This window comes from Durio zibethinus, chromosome 21 (assembly GCF_047325235.1).
Source record: "Durio zibethinus cultivar Kanyao isolate XHJ-2024 chromosome 21, ASM4732523v1, whole genome shotgun sequence".
Taxonomy (NCBI): domain Eukaryota; kingdom Viridiplantae; phylum Streptophyta; class Magnoliopsida; order Malvales; family Malvaceae; genus Durio; species Durio zibethinus.
In genome coordinates this window covers 12,587,757-12,606,038 of record NC_143182.1, presented here as the reverse complement: position 1 = coordinate 12,606,038, position 18,282 = coordinate 12,587,757, and the positions used below count along the sequence as shown (strand labels likewise).

Below are 18,282 nucleotides of genomic sequence, written 5' to 3'. Positions count from 1 at the left end.
ATTGCTATTTACTTGTGTTTTGTTTTGTATAAAATTTCATAATTTGTGTTTTATTTTTGTTGTAAATGAAAATGTTACGATCATTTCATTTATCCTACTATGAACACAAATTTATGACTCAATTTTAAAACTTTGTATTTTATGGTGCTTTTATTTTCATAGACAATGACTATAATTATAACAAACTTGCATTAATACACAAAAATAATCATATTACACAAAATCTAGAAGTTTAGAAATATAATCATATTACATAAAATTGACAGCTTACATATTACAAGCCAATTACCTTAAACACTAAACTAAATTTTGTTCATTTTCTTTCCAACAACAACATAAAATAACAATAAGCAAACACATTACAATCTACTTCTAATTTCTATTCTTACGATTGCAATTGTTGTTGTTTGCATTCTCTGAAAGGATTTGATTTTGGTATTCCATTCTTCGCAGCCTCTTTAATAAACCTAAAATGATTGCCTTATTGTGTTCATCTATTAGAAGATCACACCATTAAAAAAATCCACATGTACTAAGTTGCTACAAATTTAAAAAATCATCAAATTTAAAAAATCATCACCAAATTAAAAGAATAAAAACACACTAAATTAAAGAAATAAAAATTATAAAAACACTAATTTGTTACCCATTGTTGCTATTTGCTACCCATATTCAAAATAATACCACTAATTTATTGTGTTCTTAAATATCTACAAAATTTAAAATCAATAATTGTGTTCACATGTTCTAAACCCATATTCAAAATCCACATAACATTTATTGTGTTGTCAAAACCCTACTCTATCTATAAAACTCATAATTCAATTAATGAAAAAAAAAATCTTTGCTCTTATCCCATAGTTGTTACAATAAAAAAACCTATGACTTGAGTTAGTGTTAGTTCATGACGTCTTAATTCGAGCTTGTTGACCACAATGACAAATAGTTAACCCCTGACTCCTTCCTTTCAAGCCCTAGTTCTTCCTTTTTAACCCTTAATTGCTCTTTTCAACCTTTAGTACCTCCATTTCAACCCCTAGCTCATCTTTTTTAAACTCTCTTTCTTTTTTTCTTCAACACCCAAAAAATGGGTTTCCTTTTCTCTTCAAAACCCGAAACATTTTTTTGTAAGAGATTTTGAATATTTAGGGTTTTTTCTATTTTAATTTTACATGTTTTAATTACAAAAGATTTTGACAACATTTGTTTTTTTTAGTTGGTGTTTTCATAATTGTCTTTTGTCTTTTATAATTTGCTTAATGCACATTAAAAAATTCTATGTAATAAAATTTTATAAGGTTATATGTCATGTCACGTTAGATTTTTTGTCAATTTAGACAATCCAACAAACAAAAGGACTACATTGATGTACGTTTGGACAACTGAGAACTCAATAAAATTTTTTTAAAGTTTAAGGATGAATATAAAATTTGACCCAAATTGAGGACTCTCTTTTCATTTCTCTCAAGCACATTGAATATATTGTTGTAAAGCATAAGTTACTCTCAATTTAAATACTATTAATCTTGACTCTCAATTTAAATACTATTAATCTTGATTTGGTTCTTAATTTATTTTAGTCTAAGTAGTCATTAAAAATAAATAAGATTCTTTCTTTATTTATTAATAAGAATCATTGAATGTGTTTTATAATAATGAAAAGAAGATATTTAAAATCAAATTTATTTTATTATTAAATTCTAAATTTTAAATTTGAAATGCATAATTAATTCTAAACACATTTCAATTTTTTAAATTGTTCACATGTTAGAAATATAGATTATCTACATCATATTTTTTTCTTTTTGGTTAGAGCTTTTAGCTACGTTTGGCATGTAGGATTAGTTAAAAGACACAATACATAATCATCTATCACATATTTATTTAGAATACATAATCATCTATCACATATTTATTATGTACTTAAATAAAGTTATTGAATTATTGAAAGAATAAGATATTCTATGCTAATAGAACAATTCTATCCTTTGAAAAAGTATGAGATTATTTTTAATCCATAGAATTAAATTTATATGTTTTTGTATACTCTTAAAAATTATATTAATAATTTAAATTTATAAATTTTGAAGAAAAATAATTTTGACTAATAAATAAATTATTTTATTTTAATTCTTGTACATATTAAATATAAGAGAAAATAATATTATTTAATTTAATCTTATTCATAATATTATTTTATCATATCATAATTTTATATATCAAACATGATATTTAATTTTTATATATTTATATAAGATTAATTATAAATATATGATCATAATTAACGTTATCAATAAATTGGGCTAGGCCAAATTAAATTGATTTTTGAAAATTTTTTATTCAAAATCCAACATATCAAGTCTGAATAAAAGTGATTTATTGAATTATAAATATTAAAAAAAAATTATATTAATAATTATAGTTTTTAAATTAAATTTAAATAAAATATATTTTATTAATAAATAGTAATTTCAAAGAGTTGGCGCCAGTCGAAATAGACCCCTCAATCACGACAACATAAACACGTCTTGTCACAATTAATATTTCTGTTATGCTAACAAATGGCAAACTGTTGTAAACTTCACTATAGTACTTAAGGATGCTAATGGCTTTTAGTGAGCTCGAAGGGTTAATCAAATTTTTGTTGGAAGTTGTAATTTATAAGAACGATATTATAGAAGTGAGAAGATAATGAAAGGAACAAACTAAAAGTGGCCTTGTGCATGAGAAGCAAATTACTAGAAGAAAAAGCTCTTATCTTTATTTTGCGACTTGGGTACGTGTAAAATTTTGCTTAATTTTCAATTATCCGTCTTTGCTTTGATCAAATCAAATTTCTTTGAATATCTAATGGACAGCTAGCATATATACTCGTGAAGATTAAGATTTTTTTAGAGATAAAAAAATAATTAGACTGTATTTGAGACCGCAAGAGTCAATTTCCATGCATGCTGATGAAGCAGTAGGAGGGACCACGCCTCCGTGGAAAAGGAAAAGGACAGCAAGAAGAAACTCTGGAATCATGGGAAAACCAACAACTTCTTCTTATGGTTATTTGGTAAACATCGTATATTACACGTTTTTTTTTTCAATTATTTTGTGGTGGATTTATTAAATTTCAATCGGGTGTGTCCCAGCAAAGTCTTGGCCCCCAGAAATGTTGTAGTGACCATCACAAACTCACCAGTGGCAGTAGCTGAATTGAGGAGGAGGACGAGGCGTATCGTTGGTTCTGAAAGGTCCCTTGTATTTTCAAGGGGCGCCGCGTCCAAGTATATCACACCACAGGTTTAGAATCTGTTTTTTTATGCATTTTGATTCTTTTCATGCTCACCGGACCGTTCCAAATCCAATGAAAATGTGTGAAATTATATTAATACCCCGAAGCCAATTTCATATGAGGAAAATTCTTTTTTTTTTTTATGAAAGGAAAATTCTATGTAGAGCATATAATTTGCTGTTATGACCACATGCTGTACATAATTAATTTTTAAATTCTTTTTATTTTCTAAAATTGCTTAACACAGCCAAATTAATGTTACTGTCTCTGTTTCAAAAATAATTGTTTTTTATTAATTTTTTTGTTAAATTAATTTAACATTGATCATTATTTTTAATAAAATAAAAAAATTTTTAAAATAAGATTCGTAAACTTTAAATTTCAAAAATTTTTAAACATATTTTTTTAAAATTTTAATATAATATTATATTTCAAAAAGTAAAGTAAAAATAAATTACTTTGACCATAAAAATCAATAAGACACAATTATTTTAAGATAAAGAAGAATACATTATTTTGGCTTTCAGCTCTAGTTTTCTTGCGCGTTTCAAGAGTAACTAAATCAAATCTAAAACCCTAAAAAATTCATTGATTTTGTAAGTTTAAGAGACCATTGATCCTTTGAACCATATTTTTAGTTACTTTTCTCTTTTCTCTTTTTGATTTTAAATATTGTAAATTTTCAATTCGATTTTGTATTTGAATGCTGGAAACGTTATATTTGAATTTAATAAAAAATTATAATTATTTGATTTTAAACACTAACAAATTTACATACCCATTACATGTGAAAGCCAAAATACATATTTATCCGCTTTTGAAGCCAATCGAAAACGCATATTCCTATGTTTTCAAATGATTGTGTCCGACAGGATTTAAAAATAATTTCGTGAAATTAATTAAATGAGTCATTTCAAAAATATTTTTGTCAGCAAAAATTGGATTGCAATTACGAATGTGTTAGATGCATAATAAGAGAAGAAAAGTGACGAGATTAGGGAGGATATCAATTTAGTTTAAATCAAATTTGATTTGATATTTTTGAATTTTATATAATATTATAAAATTTTAAAATTTGATTCAAATTTGAATTAATTTTTTATTTGATTAAAATTGAATCAAATCAAATTTTATTAATTTGGTTTGATACCTTTTATTAATTTTTAGTTTTTTAATTTTTATATATTATTTTAATATATTTAAAAAATTTTAATATAAATTATTATTTTTATTTAAAAAAATTAAAATATATATAAATTAAAAAATATATAATTTGATTTAATTTAATTTTTTTCATTCAAAATTTAATCAAACTTAACATATATATTTAACATTTAAATTTAATCTAAAATAAATAAACAAAATTGATATAAATCTAATCAAATATTATAATTTAAAATCGATTTTCGATTATTTTTCTCACATATGTGAATAGGCAAATCAACAGTCAAAAATTGAAAATCAGACTTACCAGACCCGATAAGAGTACAATAGTAGTGTATCTCTTGTCCTAAATTGTCCGTACATGTCATCGTCACCGTGTGTTATAATTTCTTCACTGCCACTAACATAAAACCCCCAAGGCCAAATGCCAAACACTGAAACACGACAAAAAACACAACAGTACACAGTTAAAAACAAAAACAAAGCTCTCTGCTCTCGTTGTCTGTTACAGTGTATGTTTAAAGGCCATACTTCCAAAGTGACAGAAAGAGACACAGAGTTATTTTGATTTCACTTTCCCACATATTCTCCATTCTAACTTCTTTTTTTTTTGGCGAAGAAAACAAAAAGAAAAGAAAGGAAAATCGTTCTTGTATCGAAGCAATGGTTAAGTGCTATCCTCTCAACTTTCTCTTTGTAAATATTGCTTTGGCTTGCCTTGATGCGCTTCTTGCGTTTATTGCCTTCTTTCAGGTCTGTTTTCTGCACCCTTTCGCTTTTAATGTTTATGTTTTCTTGTGCTAATGCATTTGGTTTCTGTGTTGGCATAATTAGGTTATTTGGGTTTTTATTTTTCTCTTGACAGGGAGTTTTGTGATGTTTGCTATTTGGGAATTTGGGTCTTGCTTGGTTACTGAGAAAATGCTAGAAAACCTTATAAACGTGTAGATTCGTACAGGCAGTACTTGAAAATCTTAGTTAAAAAAATTGATTCTGAATTTGTTTTCAGTACATTTCAGCTTCTGGACAAATTGAATGGCTACTTCTGGTCCATTATATTTTTTTGGAAGAATAGGGAGAGAGGACAAAATTGCTAGAGTGGGCCTCCTTCCTAATATATTCTATTGAGCATATTATGTTGCTTCTTTTCTTTAAAAAGGGGTTTTGTATTAGTGAAGCTTTTGGCTCTTTTTTCTGTTAAAATATCTGAAATCCAAGCTATTGTTGGGTTCGAAGCAATGGTTTCGAATGCAAAAGGTGAAAAGTGAGCCAAAATAAATATTAGCTATATTGCTCCAACTCTTCATATCTTGAAGTAATTATGTCCCATACATATCCGATGGACAAGGTTATGGAGGTCTGACCCTCTAAATATGTGGAAAAACATAGAAAAAAATAGAAAGTTCCTTTTGGACACATTCAGGTGTCCAACACGAACCACTGTGTCCGAGTAACATAGAAAATTAGTACCTGAAAGTCTTATGCCGCAATGGTTATAAACTTCTGGTTGAAGCATGGGGCATATACATGCTTTTCAGGTACTACCTTTATAGAATTTAAAAGAATCGTATCTAAAATTATAAAATTTAAAGTTTTGATAAATAACTGCATTTGCCATAAACTATTAAACTTATGTTACATACCTTAAAAAATTATAAAACTAGAACTATCTCAATAAATAATTATGTACTCAATTCCATATTTTTAGTTTGATTTTCTTAGTTATGTACATCAGAAATGTTCTTTTCTGACATATTGTAGCTCTTTTATTAACCAGCTCTTTAGGATTCACCTGCAGAATCAACAAGTTGGGTGGACACGTCAGAAAGTAAGTGGAATCTGCTAAATGTTTCCCTAGTCTGTTGTGGTTTCTTCAGTGTTGGCATGTGCATGTGGGCTTCATTTGTGCCTCTTGGCTAATAAAATTTGGGTTTCCACTATCTGGAGTACATGGGAGGAACTCATAGATATTTGGGGTGCAAGAATGTGGATTCTGTAAATGTATGTGATGTCATAGTTTTTCATGACACTTCTTTGATATTGATTTTTGGTGGAGCATAGTCCTTGGTAAATAATTAGACCAAAACTCATAATAGAAGTACAAAGATACAATTGATGTTAATCAAAGTACCCTGTAGTGTCAAATGCCACTCAGATGAAAGGTAGAATTTGATTGATTTAGAATGAAATTCTAAAATGTTTCTGCTGATAAGAAATAAGAAATTTGGAAACCATGTATATAATGAAAATAAAAATCTGATCCCTTTTGGTAATAATATCCTCCATATGTGAATATGGCTTCCTTGATATTGCCTTTATGTCAAAAAAGGAGAAGCAGATAAAGAAAAAGCTTGGCACTCCAAAAAAAAAAAAAAATCAAAACAAGAAAAAAGGGTTCCCTGACATCATGTTGGTAACAATTTTGTACTTTGAGTTCTCTTCAATTAAGTCAACTGATGAAAGGAACAATGTTATTACTTCACATAAGCCAGAGCATTGTTACCTGTTGTGATATTGGATTCAGTGATCACTTCGCCTTGTCATTCTATGAATTAGAAATGTTTCTTCTCTTAATCTCTTTATTCTCATTTGCATCAACTTGTTTCTTTTGCTAGTCTCCTATATGTATGATAGAAACTGGAACTTCCCATTCATTTTATGATATTACACATTTTTGTTTTCAATATAATGTATTGCTCAATTTTCACATCTTCTGATCTGTAATTGCTCTGTAAAAGCAAGGCATGTACTTTGACTACTACATTTATGATTCTTTTCCTGTATATTAATGATCTATAATACCTTTCTTTTTAAAAAAAAAAAATTCAATACTGTTCATCTTTCTCTCTCTCTTTTTTTTCCCCCCAAAGAAACTATACTGATGGAGCAAATACTGACTGCAGGTTCTTCATCTCTTGATAGGCTCTTCTAGTTGTGGTAAGAGTAAGACAAAGATCTTAACAAGCTGCGGTCTATACAGCAAGGGTTTTCTGTTATCTTATTAATTAAATCAAAAGTAGCATGGATCTAATTGGAATAGATATTCTAGTATTTCAGAAATGATGTTTCATTCATGGTTCTGAAGCCACAACATCAAGTAGTACTTTTTCTTGAAGTAGAAGCCACTTATCAATTGATATATTTTGTGAGATGAAGAACATGAATTTACAGGATGATTGTTATGGATAAGTTTAATCCTTAATATGTGCTAGCGTATTTTGTAATTCCAATTATTGGGTTGTTTAGATATATCTGATTTGGTGGTCTCCAGCCTGGATTCATCAAGCTAATCTTTGTTGGCCAACCTAAAAATTTCTCAAGTTCCAAGCTCCAAGATCCACACAATGCCTTCTTCATCTTTTCACAAAATAACAATCTTTCATCCTCAGCCTTCCAAACAATTTCTCAAGATTCTCTTTATGCCTTCTTTTTTTATCTTCTGCATATATCATTCTTTCATTGGCGGCAGGCCTCATTACAGCCAACTTAAATCTTTGTCATGTTTCTCTCTGTCCAACCATGTGCTATCATTCAATTGTTGAGGCATGGTATGTCAGCCTTTCAGGGCTGGAAGCTCATCACTAGTAATACACATATTCTACATCACTCAATCAAGGACATTTTCTGCTCGATTGCTCATAATCTAACACTTCTCACTAGAAACTCAAGTGGTTCTCCCATTCCCTATGTGCCATTGTCATCTTCATTATCATGCATTTTCTAACTTATCTATACGCTTGATTTCTATCCTATCCCTTGTCCATACCAAAGGAGACTCTTCTGATACTTTCTGACCTAAATGTTCAATACTGAGTATACCTGCTTTTTATGTTCTTCTGCAATGTCGTCTGATCCTCCTCTTTAATTCTTTCTTGTTACTTTCATGCATTAACACTTGAACCTTTCTAAGTTTGAATAAGCAGCATTGTGAATGTAAAATCATCTCTCTCTCTCTCTCTCTCCCTCTCCCCCTTTATTTTCCTGAATTAATAACAATTATTCTGCCTCTATCTCTTCAATCCTGTGAAAAGGACTTTATGCTTTGCTTTTATGCGGAAACCATTCTTGAGGAACTTGTTACCTTCAAAGTGGTTTAAAGAAATCCTAAACCAATTCCTTGATGCTGAAAAACAAAAATATAAAATGCGCAATAGTGTCTGAATATTTTCAGTATCAGATGATTGTCTTTGGTTTTGTTTTCTCTTCTGACAGGTTATTTCATTTATTTTTTGTGCATGGTTGTTGCCACATGCCAAAGGTGGCTTTGCTGGTCTAATGTGTGTGGCTTTGTTCTCATGGGTATGTTTCTCTTGAGTGACAACAACTTATATTTACCTTTAGTACTTGTTTCTAGAGCCTTCTTAATGAGATATGTCTGTAGTTTAATGGTGAAAATGTCACTGCAGCCTTCCCCAAGATTCTGTTTTTGGCTGCATTTCTTCTTCTCCTATCTTTCTGGTAAGTCTGACCATGTTTTAACAATTTTTTTTTTTCAGTTAACTTGTCTTTCAACATTTAATTCTGAATAATATATGCTTAAAGGGTTTTTATCTTTTAATGTTTTGATGATCCATTAGAGTTTCTTCTATTATAAGTGTCTGTTAAAAATAAGATAAGGTCGTGCCTACTTGAACATTGTACAGTTCCTATCTTACGTACCCTATAATAGTAATCAGGTCAATATCCAACACTCCCCTGATCTCAAATTGTAAGCCATGCTTTCAATTGTGGTAGTTAAAACTATGTCCTTCTATGTTGAGGTGATGCTACTTATCAGTAGACAAGGGACAATGTTGTCTAGCAGTAGTTTGTGTGGTACATTCCTACCTCAAAACTATAATTGTTTATCCCCGAATGGACAAGGAGAAAATTTTTTAGGTAAATCACTTGACTAATCACAATATATTTCTGTGTCAGCACTTCTGCAAATTCCTTCTCTCTGTCTTACATTGTCTCACACTTCACTAGTTCGTTTCACATATCCTTTCCCGAATGCCACATAAGCTGATCCTATGCAGATTATTGGACCTCCATGACTTTAAGTAGTTTTTTCAATTGTTAATGGTGGTTGAAATCTAATAATAAAATAAATATTAATTGGTAAATATAACTTTATATGTCCTGTAGGTTGCTAGTGTTCAACATAGAACCAAAGTCAGGCACTAGATGTCTAATTCAAATCAATAGTATATTTTCAATATGCTCTCATGTTCAGTTTACATGAGAAATTGGGAAATACCATGGTATTGTCAGTCATGTGATACAAATCATATTTCTGTTTATCTTCAAAAGAGTTTATGAAGGATCTGCTAGTAATTGTTTTTTGCGTACGAGACATTTTGCCAGGAACTAGTGTATTGTTATTTCAAAAGTACATATATGCTTTTTATGGGCAATGATTTTATAGGGTCGACCTTTGCCATCAGGCAAATGATGAAGAGGATGGTGATGAAGAAAATGGTAGTCAGCAGGTTTTGCTGGAAAGTTCAAAGAACAAGGCAGGCTTGTCAAACACAGATAGTCGTTGGAAATGTTGCTCATTCCAAGGCATTCATGTTGATAGCAGACAAAAATTTGTTATTGTGGTATGAGTACGTATAGTTTCTATTTAAGATGCAATTTTATCATCAATGGATTTATTTTATTTTTCTTTTCCTTTTTCCACTAGGTCATTATGCTAAATTTCATCTTAATGATCTCCTTGGCTGCAATAATCTGGACTAGTGCAGGGAAGAATCCTAGTGATTCTTTAGTAATTGCTCGGGTATGGATCATATTACTCACTAACTCTGATATGGTGATTATAACATTAAAATATCCCTTGATATTTTTTCATATTAAGTCCTTTACATTTGATTTTTTTGGAAGTTGTTTACTGTACAACTTAATGTCTTGCTAGATTTTGATGTTTGACCAAACAATAAGGTCTTAAATCTTTAATGAAATGGAAGAAACCTCATATTATTATTTTATTTCAGAAGGTTATCAAAATGCAACATTATGATAAAAAGGTTTCCTAGTGGATTTTAGCATTCAGCTCTTATTGCTACAATAGTTTGTTTGACAAGCCATGTGGTATCTTATGCTATATTTTACTAAATTTGATTGACCGGCTGTCTTCAAAATGTTTATTGTGTTTTTAGTGGTTTTTTTTTTCTTTTCAAAAGTATTTTCTAATTCAATATGGGTAATATAATTGTAAATTGTCATGATGCGTTACCCAATGCTTGTCTGTGAATCACCTTGTTGCAACTCTTTCCAGCTGTGGTTGAGCCAACCGGCATCAATTCAGGTTAAGCTTATTTAAAGGGCTATACTGTTAACTTCCAAGTTATAACTGACACCTTAACTTGCTGTTTCTTGGGAGAAGTATTTATGGTTCCTTCAATTTGTATATTGGATTATCTTTATTGGATCTTCCATATGCTAATAGATGTCAACCTAGATATCCAATTTTAACCTTTTTTTAATGTGTGCATTTAACTTGATGCTTTCAGTTAGCAAATGGTGTTCTCTCAAGACTGAAATTGTGAATGTAGAAAGATCTAATTATTATGATTCATCATAATTAAATTCTATATTCAGGAAAAGAAACATTTTTATATTTTCAGTGTGACTAGTAGTTATCGGTTCATAACTGCAATTCTTGTGCAGGTATATATAGATTTTTCTGCCACAACAGTACTTATAATAGGTGGAGCTTTCGGTTGCTATGGTGAGAAATGACTTCTTTTGTTATTTTGTTAATGTTATGCCTGGTGTCAAGCTTTTCTGCTTTTGTTATCTTTCCCCCTTGGATATGGGAAATAGTGCATAAGCTACATAATGTTTTTGAGAACTTTTACCTTTGAGTCATTCTAGTAGAATAAGATGGAATATAGTGTACCTATTTTAAATAACTATTCTTGGCAATGACTATGAGTCTTCAGAATTCTTAGAGCCATGAGTTCTTAAATATTGAACTTATCCAAACCGAATGCATGAATATAATTTCTAGATCAAGAGCTTAAATATACTGTTCAATGCTAATTAAAATATTTTCAGAAATTGAAATTTACTTCTAGTTTGCATAAATATTAATAGTTTTTAGTCTTGAAGTTTATCAAGAACTAGTCAACCTAAAAGTTTAAGCTATTAGGTAAGGGTTCAAGAAAAGTTTTTATTTACTAATATGCCCTCTCAAGTGCAAGTCCATTGGGCTAAAAGCATGGACAAAGTACAGGGCCACCACATGCCTTCTGTTGAAATTTAGTCTTTAATAGAATATAGGCGACTACCTTTCGAACTCTAGACTTCTTGTCAAAGAAACTTTGAGACCAGTACGTGGTCATGAACTGGTAAACCTAAAATTATAAGTACTAGATGAGGTTTCAATAATAGTTTTAATTCACTAATAAAGTCATATTAGAGATTGGGCAAAAAAAATAGCCATATAGATAATACACGAGTAAGTAATGGCCAAGAGTCTAATATAACAAAGAAACACATGCATGCTTCAGTATAAAGACATACCTAAAAGGTATCAATGTGAATATTTTTTATTTTATTATGCTTTATTTTTCTCCTTTGGTGATTCTGAGTGTCCCAAGTCATGTTTAAGAGGTGTGGGGAGGGGGGGTCAAAGCTGTAAAATAACTTTTGAGTTCATCCTACAACATCCTTAAAAATATAAATTGCTTAACTTTGTTTTGGTTTGGGTTTTAACTCTCAATATGAAATGCAATTAAAAAAATGTTTCATCACCACAAAAAAGGACTTGTTTAAGCTTGCACTACCCAAAGGTAGAGTTGTTTTGGGACCCATGTTTCCGCTGCTATGTATGTGTCTTATATTTCATATAGGCCAAAGCCCTCAATTAAACATATAAGCAAGCGAAAGTGAAATTGAACAAAAGATCAATTATATAAGATACAACAATTTAACATAGTTTAGCACTCAACTTACCTACATCCACATATGAGAAAAAAGATCTACTAGTTGTAGAGAATTACAAATATATAAGCAAATCAACCCCAAACCTAAACAAACACTCAACAAATACAAATCAATTTTAGTCCAATCTATGAGCTCTCTTGCTTGGTCATGTATCAAACCCAAACCAAACATTTACATTCTTGAGAACTCACTCTCCAGTTTCATAGGGTGTCTGCACACACAATCTCTTAAAATTCTACAACCCTCATTACATCTTTCTCTTATACATAATCCTATTAAGACTCACTATTTATAAGCCTAATCCCTTTATTCTTAGAATTCTTGCTTTCCAAGTCTTCTTGTCCATAAGCAATATCTAGCCAATTCTGAAAAAATCTCAAACAAATCTCTTATAAAAATTTTTGGGATTTGAGTCAATATTCCCAACACTATATGCATGGGTTGCAACGATGCTTTGCATGTTTCTATTGGAGGAAGCAAACTTTACATGTGACAAAGTTGGAGGCTTAGGGTAAATATAAAGTTTATGGAGGCTTAGGGTAAATGAATTGGTAGAAAACTTTGGGTTTATGGCTATGGATAGATGCAAGATTAGGGGTGATTTAAGAGGGAAGGAGTAGCTTGAAGCTAGGGTTACTGGAGTTTCTAGCTGTGGCTGGAGTGGAGTTTGGTGGAAAGGATGAAAGTATGTGGATTGAGGGTGATTGAAGGAGTCAATAGAATAGATAGTGTTTAGAATTGAATAAGAAGACTTAAAAAATCCAAAAGGTTTGAGGTTTCTTTCAGCACTATGAAGATGATTTAATGTGGATGCAGAAAAAATAAAAACAAAAAAAAAAAAAAAAGAGGAAGAAGAAAACAGGCATAAAAGAGAAAGAGTGCGGAAATTATTCCCTTGCATCCATACCTCAAATGACTGAAATACTAAAAAATCTCATCAAGCATAAGCGTACTGCAATATGAAAGTTATATCGATATTTGGAAAAAGCTTTTATGATATTAACCCATCAGAACTATGATTCTTTATTAGAAACAATCTAAAAAGCAAGAATATAACAAACACCAAGAAAATATAACAGAACTCATAAAAACTCCTGTAATAATCAAACTTGACAAGGGAATATAATGTACCCTAGTCAAGTCACATTGAATTGCAGGAACGGCAATTGTTCTCCTGAAAAGAAAAATCTGAAATTCATAACATAAAGCATAAATTGATAAATGGATTACCTAACAAAGAATAATGAGTCAAGGTTTCAATTGTTGCATCAAAATTGTAAAACAATTCTTTATGTTACTTCTTTTGATTTGTTTGGTGGGGTTTTAACTATGTGTGTTCACCTATTTAGGTTGACTCTTTCTTGAACTTTTTTCTTTAATTGTTTTTCAGGTTTCCTTCTATTTTCTAAATTGAGGAGAGTACGGTCTGAGAAAGCTTCATCAGAAATGTGGAAGGTTTGCACTTGCTACCAATTCTTTATGTAGCACATTGGTTTTGTATCTATTTTTCTGGGGTGAAACATTGTCTTGATTTCTTAATGCTTAGATATGCTAAAAGCACATTATTGAAAACTTTGTGTTAAATAATTTCAAAAAGTTTTAGAAGTTTGTCATATTTTGCAGGTGGTTGGTTTAGCAGTTGTCTCCGTCTTGTGTTTCATATCAAGTTCTTTGATAGCTCTTCTTACAGATATTCCTGTAAGTACTTGATAACTTAAGACCTTTCCATGTTGTTAAGATGTTTTTGTTGTTTTCCTGAACTAAGCATGGGTTCTTTCTTACGGGGTTACTTTTTTCCCTTCTGTTGGCAGCTTTTTCATCATTGGAATCTCAAGAAGATAAATGGTGTAAAAGCACTGGTTCTTCTCATTTTGCACTATGTGATAGGTATTCCTTCAATCTTTTGAAGACGGGGTTATAATATGGTCTTGATCGTGATTTTTTGTCCTTCATCATTTTAGGCTTCAGTCTGGACTCTGCAGTTTTATTCACCTAAATATATTTTAAAGCTAAATCAGGTGTCAAATGATTTAACCCTATTGTTATGATAACTTGCTTTAAATTCTCCAAGCTTCCCTTTATCAGGTGTCAAACAAGTATCTCATATAATTACGCAGACGAATAAAAAAATTTATTCTTTGTGGTTGTGTCTCTTTGCTTTAAGTGAACTAAATATAATTTATGTACTAAATTTTTTACATTTTGAATTAATTATTTAATGAATACTATAATAATCACTTTAAACTGTTCAAATCACTTTTCATTTTGAATCATAAAATGTTATCTCCCCTTCCCTATCCCCACTCCGTCCCTAAAATATGGAGTTATGTTTTCTATTACTGAGGTGCAAAATTTTATTTCCTTCTTATATTTTTTGCATCTTTTTAAGGAGATACGTTTCTTTCAAATGTATTAAGTTAATTTTTGAGGTCTATTGACAGGTTCATCAGTCCCCTTCGCTTTTGTATTATGGTTCATGAGAGAGCTGCCAGCCCCATCTACAACTAATAGGCAAGTGCAGCCTAGAGCAATAACTTTTATCAGTTATGGAGCAGCAGGAATGCATCATCCTCAATACGGGGCTACTGCTACAAGTTCAAAAAATCAGGTATCTAAATCTATTGGCATTTGCCCTAACCGCATAATATGCTAGCAAAAAACTTAAGCTATGTTGAATTTTCAAGAGAACTTAATTGCTGAGAACTTTAGGAGGAACAATGTATGCCTGATTGCATAAGTATGGTTGAAATGACAGCTCTAATGTGTACCGTCTCTTTGGCCAGAAACAAGTCCAAGATATTAAGTTTATATTCAGCCAATTGGCTTTTGTCATGCTTTAAAGTTTAGGAGATACCATTTATCTGTTCTCCACCTTATAGCATTGCTGCTATGGTTGTTTAGTAGCCCTAGTGTATTGGAGCTCAAAAGTTTCCTTTATCTCCAGCTAGTCTAGTGTCATGGTCAGGCCTTGGTGTGCCTTGGTCCTGCCATGACTGACCCTGAGCTGAGCATCCATCGAGACCTAGCTGGCGGGAAAGTGGTTCCAAGAGATGCGGGCGTGCATTTGGAGCATTGGAACACGTTACTAATATGTTGTGCGGGCAGTGGGAGCTCTAGACCGCAAGATACGCGGGTAAGTTCGGGACAATGGTTAAGCACCCTCGAGCCAAGTACTCTAGCGGGGGCCATCAGTGGAAGCAGCGTGCGAGCATTCTGAGCATGGGAATATGTTGGGGATATTGTGCATGGATAGTCTGAGCCCTAAATCCCAAGATATGCAGGTAAGTGTGAGGCAATGCGCCGGTGCCCTGGGACCAGCTAGCCAGTCAGGTACTGTCGGTCGAAGCCATGTGCGGGCACCTTCGAGTGGGTTGGTAGAGCAACGAGTAGAATCAAGGAATAATGGTGACCAAGAGGAAGGTTATGGGACCCGGAGTTAGCCGGAGAAAGGCCCTAAGATGGCTGGAGAGAAAAGTGTCCCAATTTCAAACAATTTTATGGTTACTGGTAGGAGACTAGGAAAATCTCTTACGCTCTTTATAGGAGGATGACTGGTTTCAGCTATCCACCACCCCTTTGGCTAACGGGTAGGCAGGGGCCTGGTTAGTTTGAAGTGAGCTACTCCTAGGCACTAGTGGTGTCTAGGTGGGCGGGCATCGGAGGGTCACCAATGTGGCACAATGTTTCCTCGGGTCATGGTAAACCCGGGGACGGTTGGGGCCGGCGGGCCTCATATGGCGCCTTTGTGTTGAGCCATGGGGTTACGCGGCAGAGTTCGCTATGCCCTCGGTTTCCCCTCCCTAAGCCAGAAAGATCATGAGATGGTGTTTGTGTAGGAGGGACGCCATCGAGCCTGAGGGATGTGCGAGCTAGCAGGCAGGCACGTTGCTAGACCCAATCGGTAGAGGTGGTGCTGCAGCTGGGGCTGCCCACCCAAGTCCCCTTCGCGGGACTAGCATGATGTTGGGTGTCAATCATGCATGCGGGCAGTTTACATTGAAGCTAAGGGCCTAAGCCCTAAGAATTGAGTCCCATGGGATGAGATGAGCCTAGAGGCTCCGAGTTGGCTGCTGACTAGCATAAGTGTTGTGCTTGCGTAAACTTGATACGAGAGTTCGTGTACGATACGGGTGGGCATGGTGTTGGGTTCTCACCATGTCAAGAAGTAATAATATCATAAGAAACGGGGCTGCGTCCCCACGGATATTCGAGAGTCGGTGCTTGAGACCTTAAGCCCTGCGGACAGAGATGGGTGCTCGGGCCCACTTTGAGAATCGTGGGCTGATGAGTGACGGGAGTTGGGTTCCTCCCTATAGAGTTCAGAATGAGTAACCCTACAGGGTCAAAGCCAAAGAAAAGGCTCCTATGTATTCGGCTTGAAGGATTGAAATTGAGCTGTCCAAGGAAAAATGGACTCACGGAAGGCTGACCTCGACTATGAGTAGTCTTGGTGCCGCATGGATGTGTGGTTTCAGAATAAGGAACGCGTGGACCGTGACATCCAGCTTGAACCTGCTCTTCAAACCTTTACTTACTACTTAGTAGCATTATTCTTGGAGGAGTTGCCTCAAATTGCATTTTCTAACTCTGGACTATTTACCAGTTTACCATATGGGAAGGAAGAGTAGGCATGATACGGTGCTAATATCCTACTACTTAATATGGTGCTAATATCTATATTTAAACTCACTTGGTGCTAATATCCTACTACTTAATATGGTGGCATCCAGTTGACTCATGTAGCCAATTTTAAGAGGCGGCATCTAGTAGATCTTGGATTCAAATATCAGCATTTACAATTCATTCCCTTATTTTCTGGCTGCAGCCTCTTTTGTACAATATATATATATATATATACAGTGGTTTAGACTTTGACGCTCGCTTGGTTAATTTCATTGCCTAAAAGTACTGGTCCGAGATTATCATAAAATTTCAAATATTTGAATTTGATAATAAGCTACCGGAACTATGAGATTACTATTGAGCTTCTGATCAATCCAGTATAGACATCTTTCCCCACATTTGGTAGAAACTGGTATAAACATGTAGCAGCAAGCTTTGCATTTATCTGCTATATGATGATTGTTACTTTCATATGCCTTTTCTGCTTTTGTTTTTCTTGATGTTACATGATGGGTGAGAAACAAAAAATGGGGTTTTGCTTTAAATTGCAGGTGTCGAGAGCAAGTCCAATCTAAGCAAGTCCAATTTAAGCATGTAAATAGATCACATGTTTTCTCTGCTGGCTCCAAGTGGGAATTTTGATGGAATGTTGCTATGCAGCACTCGTGACTGGCAGAACTAATTGGTGCATTAAAATTCAAATGACGCTGATGGTTAACATCGACAGTTTTGACATCAGATGAATGTATATAGATGCTACAGGACTGTTATAGTGATAAAATAGATTTGCTTTTCCTTGTAGGAGCTCTGATTCTTGAACATTATATTTTTAATACATCCTGAGGTTTTGTTAGAAGCAGTTAAACATATGCTTCAACAATTTATTTGAGTTTTTGGCTGTCAATGCATTAACAGATCTTTCAAGATCTTGTTTGAGACAATTAAGCAAGAAATATTTGATTTGATTCTATTTTGGTTTTTGGTGTCAAGAAAGTAGGACAAAGGGAAGGGATTTGAGATAATAAAACCAAAAGGTAAAGACTTGATTGTGATTTGTGATTAAGGAATAGTATTTAAGTGTTTTATAGAAGACAGAAGAATTATATTCAGAAAAGAAAATGAAATTTTGGTGTTTGCAGATCATAGGAAGATCATTTAGATGTTCATTCTGATTTAGGAAAAGTCTCCAAGTGAGCACCTAAGCAATTTGAGATTTCATTTTGAACGTCTTTCAATATGGTGTGAGATTTTTTTTTTTAATACTAGGGATGAGGATTCGG

At 32.7% G+C, this 18,282-nt stretch overlaps 1 protein-coding gene across 4 annotated transcripts; it reads left to right on the top strand.

The window, feature by feature from the left end:
- The first annotated feature begins 4,732 nt into the window (after window positions 1-4,732).
- Window positions 4,733-17,972, top strand: LOC111305664 (tobamovirus multiplication protein 1-like). 4 transcript variants are annotated; one of them, XM_089750301.1, is made up of 13 exons: window positions 4,733-5,197; window positions 6,222-6,272; window positions 7,348-7,387; window positions 8,657-8,743; window positions 8,851-8,902; window positions 9,852-10,029; window positions 10,113-10,208; window positions 11,099-11,159; window positions 13,770-13,834; window positions 14,003-14,077; window positions 14,191-14,266; window positions 14,821-14,987; window positions 15,324-17,543. In XM_089750301.1, the coding sequence occupies exons 1-13, from the start codon at window positions 5,108-5,110 to the stop codon at window positions 15,330-15,332; spliced, it is 1,047 nt and encodes a 348-aa protein (XP_089606427.1). In that variant the 5' UTR covers window positions 4,733-5,107; the 3' UTR covers window positions 15,333-17,543. The 4 variants fall into 4 exon arrangements, with proteins under 4 accessions (XP_089606427.1, XP_089606428.1, XP_089606426.1 ...); XM_089750300.1 differs by lacking the exon at window positions 15,324-17,543 and adding an exon at window positions 17,554-17,972 and having other exon boundaries at window positions 4,749-5,197; XM_022903386.2 differs by lacking the exon at window positions 15,324-17,543 and adding an exon at window positions 17,554-17,972 and having other exon boundaries at window positions 4,765-5,197; window positions 7,348-7,381.
- The last annotated feature ends 310 nt before the right edge of the window (window positions 17,973-18,282 follow it).

Bases quoted from the DNA above. Each gene is read 5' to 3' on its own strand.
- LOC111305664 (XM_089750300.1), top strand. From the start codon at position 5,108: ATGGTTAAGTGCTATCCTCTCAACTTTCTCTTTGTAAATATTGCTTTG. The intron at 8,744-8,850 runs GTATGTTTCTCT...ATGTCACTGCAG, and splicing joins GTGTGGCTTTGTTCTCATGG to CCTTCCCCAAGATTCTGTTT. The intron at 10,209-11,098 runs GTATGGATCATA...ATTCTTGTGCAG, and splicing joins ATTCTTTAGTAATTGCTCGG to GTATATATAGATTTTTCTGC.